Below are 19,330 nucleotides of genomic sequence, written 5' to 3'. Positions count from 1 at the left end.
AGGTAGAAAAACAATCGATATGAAATAGAGGCAAAATAAATCAGATTCATAAGATCCTTTCTGTACTTTTGCTGTACAGAAGCAGCATATTTTTTCTGTGATCCATCATACCAGAATCCATTTAGATCATCAAACAGCAGAATGAAGAATTTTCTATTTTTGCATGTTTAAGGGGAGTTGTTTTATGTTCATTAGTCTTGTATTGCGTAGCACCTTCTTCACTAATGATAACAAAATATTTTATAAACAAAATCAATCCTGTCAATACTGCTATTATAAAAGAAAAACCTCTTATCCCACTGCAGAAACAATGACATGCAGAACACAGCAGTGATTGCCAGGGCAAACAACATTGCTGTAATACAATTCAAGGGCCAAAACAGAGAATGCAGCTTTGAAAAACTAGCACAAAGTTCTATCAGATTTAGCTTTTCCATTGTAATCCACATTAACTGACAGGCTGAAAGATGAGTATAAACAATGACCAACAAAAACTGGTTGTTAACAATCTGGAAACTGTAAGAGTAATTTGAGATAATAAGATGTGCAATCTGATTTTCAAGACTATGATCAAACTAATTAAGAAAGAAGAAATTTATTCTGAAGAGAAGTCAAAGGGAAAAAATATATACTTCTATATGATGATATTTTTATATATTTTAATGTACTATTAATAAAACCCCCCAACTCCATGTGCTCCCTACTTTTGTAAAAAAATCAGATCCTACCCTTTTAGACCAGAATTTTTTTTTACTCCTCTATTACCATTGTCTTCAAAAATTTGCTCATTAGCCATAGTCACAAATTACATTTAATATTCATTATGTAATGGCAAAAGACATGCTTTACTGAAGAAATACATAAGGCCACCTCCCTCCTCCAACATATTATCTAGGTCTAGGCTGCACCTACATTAATATCATCCAATAAAAACCCTTATGGCACTGCGTATCTCTCAGAAATTTGTAAATTTTCCCTATCCTTTTTATAGTCAGATGTGGCTCTGTGCTCTACCCTCCTCCCTCCCAGCCTGACCTTTATATTCCATAGCAGTAACCCTGCTCAAGTGATCACCACAAGTGATGGTCGGTCATGGATGTATCTGGACCTGAGGGCTGAATCTGGCTCAAAGTGGGTTTGGAGAGACAGTTAACAACACAATAGCCAAGGGTTAATTTGGGCAACCAAAATGTTGGTCAATGTCCAACTCAAGGCAAATTTGGAAGAAACTAACATCTGGGTCAGTGTGTAAAAATGACTATGAGTCAGTCATCTTACTACAAGAATAGCGGACAGCCCAAAGACTGTTGAACTCTCCTGAATGGCAGGGATGCCTCTCAAGGTTACTCCTCAAGGTTGAGAGATTCCTTGTCACATCAGATACTCACTAAGTGAATTAGGAATAAGCACACTGAAACCCGGCAATCTTACAGAAAGAGTGATTAAGCATTGGAAAAGACTTCCCAGGGAGGTGGTAGAGTCACTGTCCCTGGAGGTGTTTAAAGAAAAGGTTGGACATGGCACTTTGTGTCGTGTTCTATTGACATGGTGGTTCAGTCAAAGCTTGGACATGATGATCTCAGAGGTCTTTTCCAACCTAATTGATTCTGTGATTCTGTGATTGCATATACATAATCCTTTAGACATAAACCATCAGTAAAGTCTCAGACTAAGTGTGGATCCAGTTGCACCTAAACTTCCCTCTGAGAAGTCTGGAATGGAACAAGGTCCTTTCTGAATCTCATGACTCCATGCGAGGATCTCCCTGAAAATTTTATCTGACTGTTCTCCATGCAGTAAATACTCAAATGTACCTTGTCATTGATTCTTGTTAAACTACTGCCACATTTACTATCGGACTTCATTAACTCACTCTCTTATATCAATAAAATATATTATTTCTTCTTACTTGAAAGTGAAGTGCATGATTCCATCCATGACATCAGAACAGGAAGAATTTATTTTTCTTTTCAGCCTTTGTTTAAGCTTTTATGTACCTCCTTCTAATGTGCTAAGTCCAGGTGCAATGGCTGGATGATGGAGAAGAAAGCCGAAAATTTTCCTAAACTCCCCATTTTGGCATCATCCTGCTCCTGCCTCCCTTGCCTGAGCAGGAGCTGTTATAGGGCACTGCCACACTCCAGGAAGGGTCTGAGCTCACAGTGTCCCTAAGCAGTGATGCACCAAAACAACTGCACAGCCATCTGCATGGCCACGCTCAGGCATGTGTAAAACAATTCAAAGATTTGATTACAACTCACAAGAACATAACCTACGTAGTTTGAAAATGACTTTTTTCAAAAAACAGCTTGAGTGTATCTGCACAGAACTCAGCATAGGTGGCACGGTTAGCAAAGCAAAACATCAATAAAATAACAATAACTCATAATAAAATAGTAATAATAAAATAATAATAACTTGGAAAAACAATGGGAGATTGAAGAAATATGAGGAATTCATTGTGACTGAAAGGAGAATAAAGTACATATTCCCCAAATCTTATCACTGTGACAAGATGGGAGAGGAAAGGGCAACCATGGTACCTGAGTGAATTTATTTAAATCTTTTGTTAGGATTAAAAGAAAATAAAATTTCATCATGAAATAAATAGAAAGGTTCCCTTCAATTTCTTAAAGTGATCCAGCAAAACCAGCATTATAGCTACTTCTAAGTGAACTATGCAGCTTTCTGGAAACAAAAAAAGAAATAAATAAGGCTTATTCTGTGCAACAGAGAAAATGAGATGATTCATATGTTATTAAATTAATGTTTCTCATTATACAAAGAAATCTAAAATCTACAGCCAAAGAATAGAGAACAAACAAACTCCCACAAATGTTTAATTGTGCTTAAAATGCCACAGAATAATTCTTTTTGTACCATCGAAGCTTCCTATCAAATTTATTCCCCAAGCTTGGTGAGCCAAAGTTTTCAAATGACTGAACCTAGAAAAAGACTAATTAACTGTTTCTTCTGTTATTCACTGCAGGCCCAAATTATAAGGAATAACATACACTCTAATAGAATAAGGCTTTTTCTTTTATCCCATTTAAGAAAAGCCTACTGATGAAAACCAGTTAGTTCCTCAAAGGATGATTTTTTTTCTGAACTATTGAGTTGAAAGGTTTGAAGAATGTCAACAGTATCAAAACACTTAATAATGTGATTTTAAATCATTAGAGTGCTATTGAGACAAATCACTCAGTTTGCCAGTTGTATACCAACTGTAAAAAGGAAATATCTCTCTGGTGGACCAATGGATACATGACATTTGAACATGCTTTGTGAGTGCTGATCATTACTGCAAGGGGTCTCCCTCAAAAGCACTCAGGAATTTTTGGAGGAAGATGACAGGGAGGATGGGCAGAACTGTTAATGAAATGGAAATGCATCATAGGTACATTGCATAAAATGAAACAATAAGACAGGTTTCTCATGCTGCTGAGCCAACAGTCTAATGAAATCATGAGAACTCTCCAACTGGCATGGAACAGTACTAAAAATAGCCTGACCTTATTTAGGGATTTATCAGGCTATTAGTTGTGGCTAGTAATGTCAGAAAAAAATACCATTTTGATTCACTAAAATTTGAAAGTCCATGCCCATTACAGTGCTTATTTGGAAATAATTTCTACATGGTATAAAATGGATTATTTAATTTTGTTATGGTAAGCACAATGGAAATTACAGTTATTTAAGAAAAAATAGATCTTAATAAAAGGAAAATTATATATTTTATCTTTTTAAAGCAGCATTTTATTTTATTTTTTGCAAATACCTGACTGGAAAGCACTAACTAGTTGTCATGAAAAGCATCTTATAAAAACCTAACAGTCAGAAATAAAAAAATATTATGTCAGAAATGTTTGGTGACATATCACTTGCTTATACATTCACTTGCCTTTTAATTTTATTTAACAAGTTGATTTAGAAACGTTACTCAGATTTCTGGAAGGCACATTCAATGGAAAGAATTAAAGGACAACCATCTAAGACTAGAGAAAGACAGGATATGAAAAAAAGAATGTGAACATTGGAAACATGACCCAATTATTAAGATCTAAAAAATTCTTCCAGTTCTTCCCATCAGTCTTCCTGGACTCCATCTGTACTTGGACAATGGGAGCTGAATATCACGGATAAATATCAGGGATCTAAGATTACTATACTCCCAAACAGCAGCATTTCTGGGTGTTTTAGACACTCTACAGTTAGGAGAGAGGATCAGTGATTCTATGCCCATTTACATCAAGGCTTCTTTTAGCTTTGGACAGAAAATATTTTAATTTAACTTGGATTCTCTGATCCATAAAATAATTCGTTCCACTATTGTTAGATGTTTATTTTATGGCAACTAAAAAACAATAGTACTTTTCAGAAGTGCTAATAACTAGCTAGTTAACTCTAAGGATACTTAAGGATACAAAGGATACTCACCAAAGATGTCCCCAGTCTTCTGCCAGGCATGTGTGAAAGTCCTGACAGTGCTGAAAAAGCAGCTGCTTGACTCATGTTCAAGTTGCAAAAATCATAATTAAATCTAGCTTTCTGTTATCTCTCTGAACTGACCCGTCCAGAAAAAATATTTTAGGGCATATCTGCTAAATTATATTTCCTGTAAAATAAATTGTATGATGATGGCTGCATTATCATACACTTAGCTCATCTGGTTTGGAAAATTTGTCTCTATATTTCCAAATATTTAAGAGAGAGAAAACCTCCCTAACAGCCCATGATGTAATAGGCTGTATTGCAGGACCCACACAATATTATAGGCTGTACTGGGTTTTGCTGGGATGGAGTTTATTTTCTTCACAGTAGCCCATGTAGAGCTATGATTCAATGTGTGGCTGAAACAATGTTGATAACACACCAGTGTTTTGGCTATTGCCAAAGGCTTTCTCTCCTTCCATTTTTTTCCCTTCCTGCCCCAATAGCAAGTTGGCTGGAGTGGGTAAAGGTTTGGGAGGGGATCCAGCCAGGACAGGTTACCCCAAATGACCAAAGGGATATTCCAGATCATATGGTGGTGTGCAATAAAAGCTCAGGGAAAGGAGGAGAAAGGGGTCATGGTTATTACATTTGTCTTCCGAGGTAACAGCTACACATGATGAAACCTTGCTTTCCAGGAAAAGTCTAAACATCTGCCAGCTCATGGGAAGTATGAATGAATTCCTTATTTTTCTTTACCTGTGTATGCAGCATTTGCTTTCCCTATTTAACTGCCATTATCTCAATACATAACTCTGATTGTCAATCTCCTATTTTTATTCCTGACCCACATCAGAGAGGAGTGAAAAGAGTGTTTGGCTATTGACCAGAGTCAATCCACCACATGCTGTCACTAAACTGTTTTGGGAAGGTTCCCTGGGCAAGGAGAGGATGCACAAGCAAACAAACATATAACTGGCCCAGTGACTACAGCATCTTTCTAGCAGAGGAAACATCACAAAATGAAACCAAAATAAATTAAACCGAATTATTCCTAGGAGCAAGAAGGAAAACAGAGGTCTCCCAGCCCACTCTCCCAAATATTAGTTTGGAGGAAGAGGTAATTTGATCATAGTTTGTCTTTGTGCCTCATTTTGGAGGACATTCAAGCATACAAATCCTGATCATAAGGAAATGCCTACTTGTAAGGCAGAGACCCAAAGTCCTGTGGGGCACTATAGTGGCCTGGGCTCAGCAGATACACTTCACCTTGATCTTTCTTATTGGCTAGTCTAAGTAAGTCCTATGATAGCGCTGCTGTGTGTCATATCCAAGGGAAATAATTCTTCCCAGCCATCAGGTAAGAGCAAGGTGACTAATTCAGAGTTCTCTATTTCTAAAATAAGCACCTTCTGTGTATTTATCTAGTTTCAAATCATGTGTTGGAGATTGAAATAGCCCACAGACACTTCTCAGTCTACTGTCAATATTTCTCTTGAATGTGTTTGGTCACTTGTTCTTTATTATTTAAGAGAAAGGAACACTACTAAAAAGTGGTATAAAAGTCTGTAAGTATTGATAGACTGTTTTATGGGAATAAATCATATAGATTGAGCATCTTGCCACTAGTGGAATTGCATCTGTATTTAGGAATTCTAACACTGTAGCTGCAGAGTATCCTGGGCACAGGCCCAGCACTGAAAATGAGAATTGTGGTTCCCCATATCCCTCAGAAGAACTAGAGAACATTAAGTGTAAAATGTTTCATCAAAAAACAGGACAAAAGCTAGATGGCCCTACTGAGTGTGAGACCATAGCAGATGGTTCTGATGTCAGGATGGAAAACTAAGACATAAATGATAGGAAACCTTTTAAGAAAGCTGAATGCAAATTAACAGAGAAATTTTATTTAACTTTTCCACCCTTTCCAATGGTTGATATTCCCAACAAGGGATTTAATTCTCTTCTGCTTTATAGTACTGTCATTTTTCTAAATTATATCTTTACATGTGCTCTGCCCCATAACTTCTAAGTTTTATGAATTGGCAATAACAAACAAACCGGCCATGACAACCCCTATTAAACTCCTTCATCATCAACAGTCTTCTGAAAGACAGAACCCAGCAACATGATTGGTGTAGGTAGATAATTATTAGGTCTATGCATTGTTATCATAAGAAACAGATGTGGACAAAACACGACAGATGAGAGACATTAATTAGGAGCTTTAAAAAGATAACTAAGATGATGCAAGAAGAAAGATTAGGCTGTCTATCTTTGTGCTACTTGCTTTTTTCCCCTCCAGTCATTTAATCCTGTTACTCTCTTTGTGATGTGTTTGCTTTGTCTTTCTCTGTGTCCTTTGCCTTCAACTATAGTTGATTTTACAGTCTAAAATGACAATAATATCAAGCACTTCTAGAAAAACAGATTTTTTAAACTCTAATAAAAACATGCATTTATTTTAGTACAACTTTTTTCCTAGAAGTAGTACAAAAGAAGAGACATTAATAAGAAAATATTAAGTCAATTAGTTTGAACTGTTATTTATCATGAGCAATTTTCATCTACAAAAGAAGTATAGACAGACAAATGAAGAGCTGTTTGCATCATTTTAATATTATACTGTGCATCTAGATATCTTTCTAATAAGTTAGCAGGGTGCACACTGCTCTAAAAAGAAATATTCATACTTTATGTCCCTGGTAAGGAGGACAGCTTCAATGAAATATTTTTTTTTTCCAAAGAAAACCTAGTTTTAGTAAGTTACAGTATATGTGTTCAAGTATAAACTACAAATTATGTGCATATAACATGCTATAATTCACCTGAGTGCAATTATCATTCCTGATTTCCTTTTCTAGAAAAAAAATTAACTCTGTAACTGTAAAAGACATGCTTAATTTTCAGATCTGTTTATGATGTCTATGAGATACCAAACAGAATTTCTATATGAAAATAAACAAACTCCATGTAATAATAAACAAAACTTTAATACTTACATAAGGGATTGTGTCCAAGGTGTCTGTGTTGACAATTATAGGGGCAGGGCTTGCCTGAAAGAGAAAAAAAAAAAAAAAAGAGAAAATAAATTTAAAGACCTGATATTAATATTGAAATAAGCATAATGATACATTAAATTAAAAGTCTAAAAGTGTGTCTTCCCATTGAATTCAAATTGTTCAATCAATTAAGGATGAAGGAAATAGATTCTCAGCCTCGAAACCACAGCTCACTGTGGTCTTTCTTAGGCTTTGGATCACATCCTAAATATATAATAATACCAGTCATTCGTTTTTTTAGTAGAACTATAAGAAACCTGATGTATTCAACTTACAATTAGGGGATGTTGGGGTTAAGGGTTTCAGCTCCCCTACCTTACAAGTCCATCTTTTGTGTGTGGGCAGAACCACGATCTTTACAGAGGATAAACATCAACATTTAATGTGTACACTACTTAGAAGTATTATATATGCTACGAAGTATATGTATATGCACATGTACTATGACATTTATGTCAAGGCTGTATATTCTGGATGGTTCATATGCACTCAGCTGAGGTTCAGATTGAAATACAGATCCAATTAAAAAGATTTGTGAATCTCCAAAGCTGCCCAACCTGATCTTTAATTTATTGATGAAACTCATATTCAGGCTAGTTTCCAGCCACTTGAAGTGCCCTAACCTCTTCCTCTTCCCACGTGGTACAGATCCAAGGCTGAGCTCTGATTTGATGCAGCTGCATAATCTTGGCTCTGACTCTGGAGAAAACTACAGAGTTGTGAGAAAGTGTAGGCCAGAGGCAAACACCATCACTAAAATGTTAAACTGAGGCAGGACTGCTGAGATGGGATTGTTAATAACTCAAGGACTCAAGAGAAGGATCAACATGTAGTCAGTACTGTACAAAAGTGATGGAAGGCATCCCTTCTCTGCTTGACTAGTGCCTGCTCAGGCAGCAAAGACTCTTCAGGCACTGTCATGGGGTGGTTAAAATAATGCTTGGCACAGTTCTATTTATCTACAGTGCATATTTGTCAATGAATGACTGTCTGTACTTTAAACTCATACAGACCACAGTGTCTTTTTGTGCATGGTAGGCATGAACATGGCACTACTGAAAACACTAATGGTATTTCTATTGTCAAATATTCACTGCAGGATTTCAAAACCTAAGTAAAAATCCAAATTAAGAATGTGACATTGGAGCAACAGTTCAAATCCTGTGAGAATATCACAGGGGTTTTTTTCTAGTTTTTGTGCAATTATTGAAAGATAATTCTGTGTTCAAAGAAATTATATGTTAATGGATGACAGCTACTGCTGATTAATGCCATTATTTCTATACAACGGTGTAAGCCACAAATAAAAACTGAAATGCATACAATTTGGTGTGTCTACTTTTCATGGCATGTACCAGTTGTCATGGTAAGGTCCAATTTAATAGTAAAATGCTTAGTATCTGAAAAGACATTATACACCCATACCCAGTTATTCTCACTGTGTCCCATAACACTGGACACACTGAAGTGATATGTAAAAGCTGAAGGCTGCATGATCATAATATTTTTTGCTTCAGGCATATGGATTTATTTATAATGGTATTATCATTGAAGGTTAAACAAAGGATTTCCTTTTTAGAATCATAGTTTTCACTTTCATGAATATTTAACTCCATACACTTAAAGAGTGCTACCTTTGCTATGGGAAGAAAAAGCTTGGGGTTTTTTATGGTGTTGATGCTACCTTCTTTTTATTTTTACCAACTGTGTTGGTCTATTATCAACAATAAACAAAGCTTGGAATTTTCAGAATAAAAGCATCTTTCCACTGATTTAAAAAAAAAACCTATTAAATATATTTCATAAATAATTTTCCAAAGCACTATCATATTATCACCAACCTCTTCTAACCGATTGAGGAACAAAGCCTTATATCTGTATCAGATTTTTTGAAGTAAAGTTAAAGAAATAGGAAACTAGCAAATGTGGAAACACCACAAAAAAATAACATTTAGGAGAATTGTAATTTCTTTTGAAAACTCAGTTATTCCTTCCTCTTATAAGCAGATGCAGAACCCTGCACATTCTTCATCCTGCACCCTTCTCTAAACATCCTCAGATGGTTGAAGATAGCAAATAGATTCTTTCCACAGATTATTCTTTTCCAAGGTAGAAGAACTCTTCTATTGAATGTTCTGTGCTCGGACTCAGTTACTGTTGTGTGTGCCACCATCTTGGTTATCCTCCACACACTTTACCACAGTGGAGAATATGGATTTGGATACAGTGCTCCCCGTACAGTGTGGCAGGTGATGAGGAAATGTCCTTAAACTGCTGCCCAAGATGTTATTAGTGCAGCCCAATTTGCCATTTGCTTTAACCACTGTAAGGGCACATGGCTGACTCATGTGCAACTTGTTCTCCACTCCATAGAGTTGCAGCTTAGCTGAACTGTGCCTGGCTAGGACCGCTCCAGGTTTTATTCTGTCCTGGGGCAGGAATTCCTGCCCATTGAACTCTGTGATGTTCGTCTCAGCCCATTTCTTCTGCCTATTGAAATTCCTTTGAAAAGCAACTGTCCAATGTATCATCTGCTCTTCCCAGTCTGGTATTATTTCAAACCTTGCTGACAGTGCACTTTACATAATCATTCTGGTTATTAATGAAGATGTTAAACAGCATTAGCACCCGTATCAACTCTGTATGAAAACTAAAAGAAACTTGCCATCAGTGACTGGACTTTGAACTGCTGACCACTACCCTGTGGATCTGGTGGTCTAGTCAGTGTCCCATTCATCTTCTAGTAAGTACATCCATCCATTCGGTTTCTCTCTCATGTGGCTGAACTGTGAATTCATGCTGAAGGCCTTGAAAAAATCGAGGCAAATGACAGCTACTGATTTTTCCTCATCCACAGAGCTAGTCTTCTCATCACAGAAAGCTGTTAGGTTGGCAAGACAAAATCTAACCTTTGTAAATTGACCTCCCTCTGTGTAATCACCTTCTTCTGTCCTTCATGAGCCTTGATAAGACTTCCTGGAGGCATCCACCAGAATGCTTCCATTTGTTAGCTTCCTACCTAATTCTGATCCCCAGGTTATCACTTGGCCCATCATCCCTTCCACAGTAAAAATTGGAACATTTGAAGCTGCTCTGAATGGTGTGATCCTTCCCTGATTGGCCCTTCTACACAGCTGGTAAAGAATTAGTTTTCAAGCTAGAATATTTCTCAGGGTTCATTTCAACACTGTTCTTATTGTACTTTTTACTGATTGGAAGAATTGAACTAAACTATCAAACTGATTATTTTCTGCTACTGAGACATTTATCCTGATCAGACAGATGGGCATGAAAAAATTCACAGAGCAATAGTTTCAGATGGATATAGTGACTACAACCACTCGCACAACTAATACCATCAGTGCATTTTCCTTTTCTGTTCCTCCTGTTTATATCTGTGCATGTGTTTGCATGTGTGCATGTGTGGGACAGTGCATCTGTGTGATAACTTGTCTTTTTAGTATTTTGGGGTTTGTTTCTTTTGTTTTCTTTAATGACAAAAATGATTTAATAAAAACATTTTCCTTCGGTCTCTCTGATATATGGTAATTTGAAGAATGCTGACCTCCTGAGCTCCAACATTGGATTAAAGTGTAGGAAATGGAGATGATTTTATTAGCTGGGCCCTGTTTGTAGCTCATACTTTAAAGAAAAGTAGGAGACTTCAATCATGCAAAGTTGAGAAGACAGTTTGCAATCACCGGCAACAAAATAGTCCTGTAATCCCACTGAAATTACTGAAGGGATAAATCTAGACAATCAGCATCGACAGAGAGTCAGAAAGATTTTACCTTCCAGGATGATGTGTCTGTATCTATGCTGACTTGAAAACATGCTACATGTACCGGTTCACCAAATTCTCAAAAAAGATACTCAGGTATCTCTGTACTTCTTATGGGAACACGGAGAAATCTATCAACCACAACGTATCAACAGTACTTCCAATTGTGCGTAAATTAACAAAGACATACAAAAAATTGTCTAGATTCTCTCAAGAACCTCTGCCTACTGTGTCTTTGAGACAGCACTGCCTCTTATCTCTCATAATCTATATACCCACCCATACATATGTACTCTATCTAGGTTTGAGAATGAGTGAGAAGAAGAAACAGCTTTCTGGAAAATAATTACTTTATTCCTAGCTCTGCCCTTTGACCTGCCCTTCAGTCTTCACCAAGACACTGAATTACACTTTACTGAGGTTTTCCTAGCTGCAAAATATAACCAAACCAATCACCAAAATATTAGTGAGTACAGTAAATTGAGTGATCCTGTTTTCCTCATTCCTCATTCACTTTCTTTTATGCCCCCATCCTTAACTATACATTAAGTATTATAATAAACTGATAATGTATCATGTGGGCTGTCAGCCTTATAGCTCCTGCTCCCTGCACAGACCTTTCTCCTGTCCTTGATTAGAAGCAGCGCTTTCAGCTGAACCATCTCTGTGCTTTGAAGAAAAGGCATCACACTTGACAGCTGCAGTGACAGATTGGCATAGCTGAGACAAAACTAGAATAGCTTTGGGGAAAAAAGTAAAAAGGAAGATTTTTTTTATTTTTCTTCTTAAAGGACTTGAGCACAACAGACTTTGCTTCCACAAATATATACGAGATTGTTCTGCTTGCAGCAATTCAGACGGTCTCGTTGCTCTTCCGCCAAAAGCACAACTCAGAAGCAGGGTAGAGTAAAAGCACTTGAAGCCAGCAGAAAGGGAACAAAAAGGCACATGGTCTAGTTCATGAACATTTACTCTGCTACCAAATTCTCTACAAGTGTATGACATGACTCATGCCTCTCAGACAAGATGAACTTTACCACAAGTGCTAGCATTATCCTGGTTGACTGGTTTGGCTTATAGCTCTCACAGATGTAGAGATTATCCATATTATACTAGCTTCTGTCTTTGTTCAGCATTCATAACTCTTTATTTTAGCTGTTCCTGCTATGCAGTGCTGTATTCAACACCAGACCATGAAATCACTTGCATAATTATGTGTTAACTATTTTATAAATAATGAGCACAGCACACTACTTCTTAACTAGAAAACACAATCAAGTATGTGATCATTTTGAAACTGCCCACTTATGCTTATTCCTCACTGCAATTTTAATTTCATTGAACCATAGAATCATTAAGTTTGGAAAAGACCTCTAAGATCAAGTTCAACCATTAATCCAGCACTGCCAGGTCCACCACTAAACCATGTCTCTTATTACCCCTTTTACCCTTTCTTGAATACTGCCAGGGACAGTGATTCCACCACTTCCCTGAGCAGCCTGTTCCAATGCTTGGCCACCCTTCAGTGAAGAGATTTTTCCTAATATCCAATCTCGACCTCCCCTGGTGCAACTTGAGGCCATTAGGGCATTTGACTCAAAATTCTATATTGCTCGTTTCCCTGTTAAGGAATCACCATCATTACTTGCACTATTACATTTAAGTAAACTCAAAATAAAGAGGTGATGAAATTTAGAGTAATACAACAGTGTACGTATCACCATTTTAAAAGTAAGTTGCGTTGTCAGTGGCTTATTGCCATCTTTTGCAGACAATGGACTCTGTGAACTGTACGTCAGAGTTAAGGACTTATCTTACCAGGCAGCTACCCCTAAATTCTAAACCACTCTCTGGAATATGCATTTGCAATTTTATTTTACTTCAAAATGTTAGCATTTTGTGTCTTAATATTACAAAGTGGAGCAGGCCTTATATTTGTACATGAATAGGGCATGCTGCATTTCTCAGATACATAGTGTCAGTCTGTTTAAGGCTTAAGACAGCAATGCTGAATTAGTTTAAATTCATTTCATATTGTCAAGAGTTTCCTTTCACAATTGCAAGAAATAGATTTACATTTACACACAATGGCAGGAAAGATTAAATGACAATTTAGATGTCAAAACAGTAATTCTCTGGCATGCTATGAGGCCTCAAGATCACAGAACACAGAGAACCTTTTTTGTATTTACCACTGAATTACAAACTGTAAGACTAAGAAGGATAAAAAGTCATTTCCTTATTATTAATCAGAAAATGTAAAAGATAGGGAACCTCTTTGAACATCTAAAGAATGACTTTTCAGCAGACAATCCTACCTTTACTTAAAAACATAAAACAGAAGTCAAAAGCAGCTCTGCTTGCAGGCTGCAGTTGTCAAGAATAGAAGCAAAATGCCTCAAGAAATCCTCAAGACCACTCCCTACATATCTAATGCAACCTTATATAAAGTAACTTAATTTAAACATAAATTATACCTTTCAAAGAAGGTGGCCTTATTTTCAGATTTGGGTTTTACATTGGTTTTCACTTAATATGTAGAAATTATTTCCTGTTTAAAATTGTATTATCTGACATAATTTAAAAAAAATATTTAGACCCAAGGAAAACCTAGCATTTCTGTGTGGATCCATAGGCTATCAGAGGGAATGGCAAGAAAGCACCTACTTTACAGTTGTTGAAGCTTCCCCGGAAGTTTCCTCTTACCTGTTAGCAATTTGAATTAGCAATGATTAACATAGTAAGTAACTTTTTGCTCAATATAAGATCCAGCGAAGGACACAGAAACGTCAATGGGAAAAGCCCTATAGAGAATGAGGGATAATTATGGTACATCAAAATTTCCAGTGAAGATATTATTCAACTAAATGTTATTACGCATTAAATTTTGAGGTGACAACCTTCCTATCACTAGACAGGATGGATCCATCCATCTCATTCTAGGATGCCAAGTGCCATATTAAGACTCACACAGAGGTCTCATTATCACATCTCTACTGACTCACAAAAGAAATTCATGCAGTGTCTCACACCAGTGCTCCAGCTTTGATCAGAAATCTAGGCCTAAATCCTGTGTTTACATATACCACTTCAGCACATGTTCCTGGCCTTTTGAAAGTGAATGGGCCATAACATTAATTTATGACACAGATCTCAGCTCTGATCTCTGCTCTATCTCCACTGTCCTATCACTACATATCAAATACCTGTCAAGTTCTTTATACCCGATTAGTATATTAATGTGTCGCATCATCCATGAGTGTAGACTACTTCTTACATTTTTTTAAAATAGTTTTTCTCTTCAATTGGATTTTAATCTTTTACAAAATGATCATAACTAAGTGGCAAGTGGACATGTACATATGTATAAATATAGATATCTATAAGCATACAAACATTAACATCCAAAAGAGAGCAGTAGAAATGGTGAAGGGCCTTGAGGGGAAGCCACTTCCTCATAAGGGGAAGAGCAGGGGCAAGCACTGGCAATCAGTGACAGGACCTGAAGGAATGGCCTGAAGTTGTGTCAGGGGAGGTTTAGGTTGGATATTAGAAAAAGTTTCTTCACCCAGAGGGTGGTTGGGCACTGAAATAGGCTCCCCAGGGAAGTGGTCACAGCACCAAGCCTGATAGAGTTCAAGAAGCATTTGGACAATGCTCTCAGGCACATGGTGTGATTCTTGGGGATGTCTTGTGCAGGGCTAGGAGTTGGGTTTGATGATTCTTTAGGGTACCTTCCAACTCAGAATATTCTATGATTCTGTGATTTTAGGCATCCTATTTAACCCAGCTGCATGCTTCTTTTTTCCTTTTTTCTTTCAGCCTTGGTGTGCACAAAGATAAAACTCCTTCCCAAGAGAGAAAAACAAAAGCAAAGCAAAAAACTATAGCCATTCTTTCATAGAATCATAAAGTCATTTAGGCTGGAAAAGACCTCTAAGGTTGTCAAGTCCAAATGTTAACCCAGTGCTGCCAAGGCCACCACTAAGCCACACCTACAAATACTCCAACACTTTCTCCAAATGCTGAGTGGGGCCAGAGGGAAAACAAATGCACGTGTGATCCCAACGCAAATGATGGAAGGGCTTGATCTGGACTGCACTTGCAACCTTAATTATGGTATTTTCTCATTTTTGGCTTTCCCTCCTTTCTCTTCAAAAGCAAAGGCTGACCCCACCATATAACTTTTTGTTTTTAAAATCATGGTACAACAAGCCTACAGAGAAGTTATCCAGTATCTTATTCCATTACCTTTCTACATCCTGAAATACCTGAAGTTTGAGTGTAACATTTATTTCTGTGTGGAGGTTTTATAACCAGTCTCAAAAACACAGAAACAAATAGACTAAAAATTACAATGCAGATGAAGAGAAGAAAAAAAGGGAATGCAAACTAAATGTGAAATAGGGGAATTACTTTAACAGAATTCAGTAGCTGTTCAAGAGGTTTATCAGAACACAAAGTTCAAAGAATGAAACACATGCTGTTAGGAACTAATCCATTACATTGAGCACTGTAAACAGCATCCCAGAAAGAATGGAATCAGTGCCAAAGACTGATCAACTCTGCTGGCAATAGCAGAAGACAACAAGGCTTACTGGTGCCACAGCTAAAATTCTCCATAGAGAGAAAAGAATAAGAAATACAAAAGAAAGAGAGAGTTTTGGAAAAGTTCTAATAGTACAAATAACAAAATCGCCACTGAACTTGTTTCAGCACTGAATTGGCCACAAGAAGAGCAGGGGATTACTGTGGTTCATAAAATCCAACAAAGTAACTCATGGATTCTGGCTACGTATATACAGAGGCAAAGCTATTTTGTCAAATGCTTTCACTGAATTAATACATATTTAACTATATAGGAAGATCTTGAAGAAATAAACTCAGTTTTGAATATCTGCAATAAACTCAAAATTGAGTTCATCTGTGCTGGAGCAAAGAATGTTTTGATTTTTATGTCAGAGAAAGTAAGTTTCTAACCTAACGTCCTCTGGAGAAGTTTTAATTGATGTCCCAAAGTGTCCCTTTATGTCCCAGAATCATTACATGATGAGTAAAATTAACAAAATAATTCCAAATATATCGCTTGCTGACAGCCTGTTTCAAACCCTAAATCACTGCAGGACCCCTGCACCCACAGTACATCAGTTCAAAATATAAGAAACATTCATATGTGAAGTGCAGCTGCCCAGGGCTGAGGGGGAATCAGCCATTTTACATGGTTTAACCTTGTGTGGCATAAAATGCATTTCTCAATGGAGATGCTCTGTTACATGAATTACACCTATTTGGTACTTTACTACAGGGCTTGCCAATCAATGTTTAATCTCCATCTAGGCCCCCCTGCAATGAGCAGGGACATCTTCAACTAGATCAGGTTACTCAGAGCCCCATCCAACCTGACTGAACATTTCCAGAGATGGGGCATCCACCACCTCTCCAGGCAACCTGTGCCAGTATTTTACCACCATGATTGTGAAAAACTTCTTTCTTATATCTAATCTAAATCAATCATCTTTAAATTTAAATCCATTAGCCCTTGCCCTATCACAAAAGGCCCTGTTAAAAAGTGTTCCTATCCTTCTTATAGGACCCATTCAAGTACTGCAAGGCCACAATAAAGTCTCTCAATAAAAAAAGAAGTGGAAGCAGTGCTACAGCCACAAGGAAAGTTATTGTGGAAAAACAGAAACACATAAAGTAGCAACTGATTATTCTTTTATATATATCCTTACATATCCTCTATTGAGAGCTTTCCATGGAAAAGGAAAGCTACACCTTCTTCTCCCAACATATAGTCTACTAAAATGTGTTGCTGTTGACCTCTTAATTCTTAGAAATAGCATTAAGCAAAAAATTTCAAAACACAAAATCAACACAACATGGCACGATAAGTTTGAAGAATAATGGAACCATGTAAAGGGACTGAACTTGAGAAGTAACAGCACCACAAAAGGCGCTCTATATAGAGTCATGGCTTAAGTAAAGAAAGTGCCAGGGGTTGTTGTAAGTCTGAGAAACACAATCAACATGACTGGAGAGTACAGCAGGAACAACAGTCTTTCAAAGAAGTTGTACCGGACCTTAAAAATACACCTTACTTGAATCAAAATTATAGGCCTGGAAAAAAAAGAAGACAATTCCTGTTGAGAAATAATCAAGGGAAGAGCAGCCTTGTGAATTTAAAATAATTAGATTATAGGTGCAAATAGGTGAATCAATACTAAAAACACAGACTTCAGAAGCTGAACTAAAAGCAAAAGGAAGAAATGTAAAAAACCCCAACAAATCTTTGGTGTTATGAATGATGCTGAAAAACAACCCATATAGGGAAAATTATACTTGCATGCTTTTCAACAAATATTTTGCTAATTTTAACATGGGAATATTTTTCAGTTTCTTGGGAAGGGTAGCCAAGCAGATTTTATACACAGATATAACTGCGTGGCAAATTCAACAAACTATAGTATAGTCTCTCTAGAGGAGACATCAAAGCCTTGTTGCCCTTGAATAAACTTATACTAAGCACTGAAATACATTCCATAGGTAGTATTCACATTCTGACAGATGGGTGATGTGACCTATGAGGTCTTTCCCCATCGTTACATTTTAGCATTCTGTCATTTCTGAACAGTGTTATTTTGACTAGAATTGGATAAAGAAACACTGAGTAAAAAATTATCTTAAACTGAATTAAAATAGATGGTCGCAATTTTAACGGGGACTTATCTAGCAGCAAGTAACATGGCCCTTTTTCTATGAGGCAGGCAAGAAAGTAACACAGGTCACCACTTTGAAACATGACTGTTCTTAGATGATAAGATGCCTTTTAGTTACTGATATAAAGACATATTTTCTGCTTTGTAAAACACAAACATTTAAGATGCTGCTATTTGTACACGTTATTAGCGGTGATCCAGACAAGACTAGGAAAGCTCTGTGCTCTCTGGATTTGCTGTGTGAATGTGTATAATTAAAAGCCACTTATCCCACAAACAACCTTCCTTGTACACAAGACAACATTGACCTTTCACTGTCACTGTATCGAACAATAGATGTAACAATCACAGAGAAACAAAACCTAAAAATTGTCAGAACTGATCTTCCAAGATCAATTAGGGGAACTTCAAATCTCACAGCAACCTTTCATGAATTTAACATGATCCCCAAAAACACTGGAACATTAAATGGTCATAACATCAAGGCAGCCTCTTCCTATAGTAATAACAGCAATAATAACAATAATAAGCAGCTCCTGGTTATGTCCTCTGTCTCTGATATGATGGTGGTTTGTTTCTCTTTTTTTAATGGAAAAGCTCAGAAATAAGCTCTGATTACTGTTAGAAAAAAAAAAAAAAAGATTTCCTGACAAAAAAAGCAGTAGAAGTTATGCACTATACACCAGGTGCTAGGAGACAACACCTGTAAAAGGACTAAGCATAGCATTTAGTAACATAAACAGAGCTGTCTGCTTACGGCAGGAGGTAAGTAGAATACAGGAATCAAAGAGCACAGTCTTAAAAATATTCAGCTTCAGGAACTCAGATTTCTCTTGCGATTGTACAGCAGTGTTTCAACCTCAAAACCAGTTCAACCTCTATTCCAAGAAACTGACATTCAGACATGAGGCAGCCTTTCCCCAGAACCCTTTGGACAGATCCAGTCTCCTCCTACCCTATCTTTTAGGCACCAATCCCACCCTCCAAAAGAAAATATCCCCCTCATCCAGTAAATCATGATGCCTGCCAGAAATATCACATTTACCATTCTCAGCCTGTTGTAAATCCTGACTTTCGCCATAGGACGTCTGGGGAAAATTAACACCTAATGTGATGGTCCTTTCCAAAAGCTAACCAACTTCACAGGCAGGTGCACCAATTCTGAGTACTAACATATAAAACCCCACTGCAGACCTGACCCTGATACTAAATAAATGTTTGGCTGGGAGGACAAGAAATGGGAACATCGTGTGCTTCAGAGGAATGGGAGAAAAATGACATAGAAAATATTATAGCAAGAAGAACACAGAATCTGTGGGAAGCACAAAGTTTTTTAG

The 19,330-nt window shown here is 37.0% G+C and overlaps 1 protein-coding gene across 34 annotated transcripts in view; it reads right to left on the bottom strand.

The window, feature by feature from the left end:
- DLG2 (discs large MAGUK scaffold protein 2) overlaps window positions 1–19,330 on the bottom strand; it is a 998,134-nt gene that overhangs the window by 389,424 nt on the left and 589,380 nt on the right. For all 34 annotated transcript variants that reach the window (XM_064644938.1, XM_064644939.1, XM_064644940.1 and 31 more), the window contains one exon: window positions 7,434–7,487. In XM_064644938.1, coding sequence (XP_064501008.1) covers window positions 7,434–7,487 — 54 coding nt within the window. The remainder of the gene's footprint in view (window positions 1–7,433; window positions 7,488–19,330) is intronic.

The sequence above is a fragment of the Pseudopipra pipra genome, chromosome 2, assembly GCF_036250125.1.
Source record: "Pseudopipra pipra isolate bDixPip1 chromosome 2, bDixPip1.hap1, whole genome shotgun sequence".
In the NCBI taxonomy this organism is placed as follows: Eukaryota; Metazoa; Chordata; class Aves; order Passeriformes; family Pipridae; genus Pseudopipra; species Pseudopipra pipra.
Note: the sequence above shows the minus strand (reverse complement) of the source record. Positions and strands in the feature narration are given on the sequence as shown.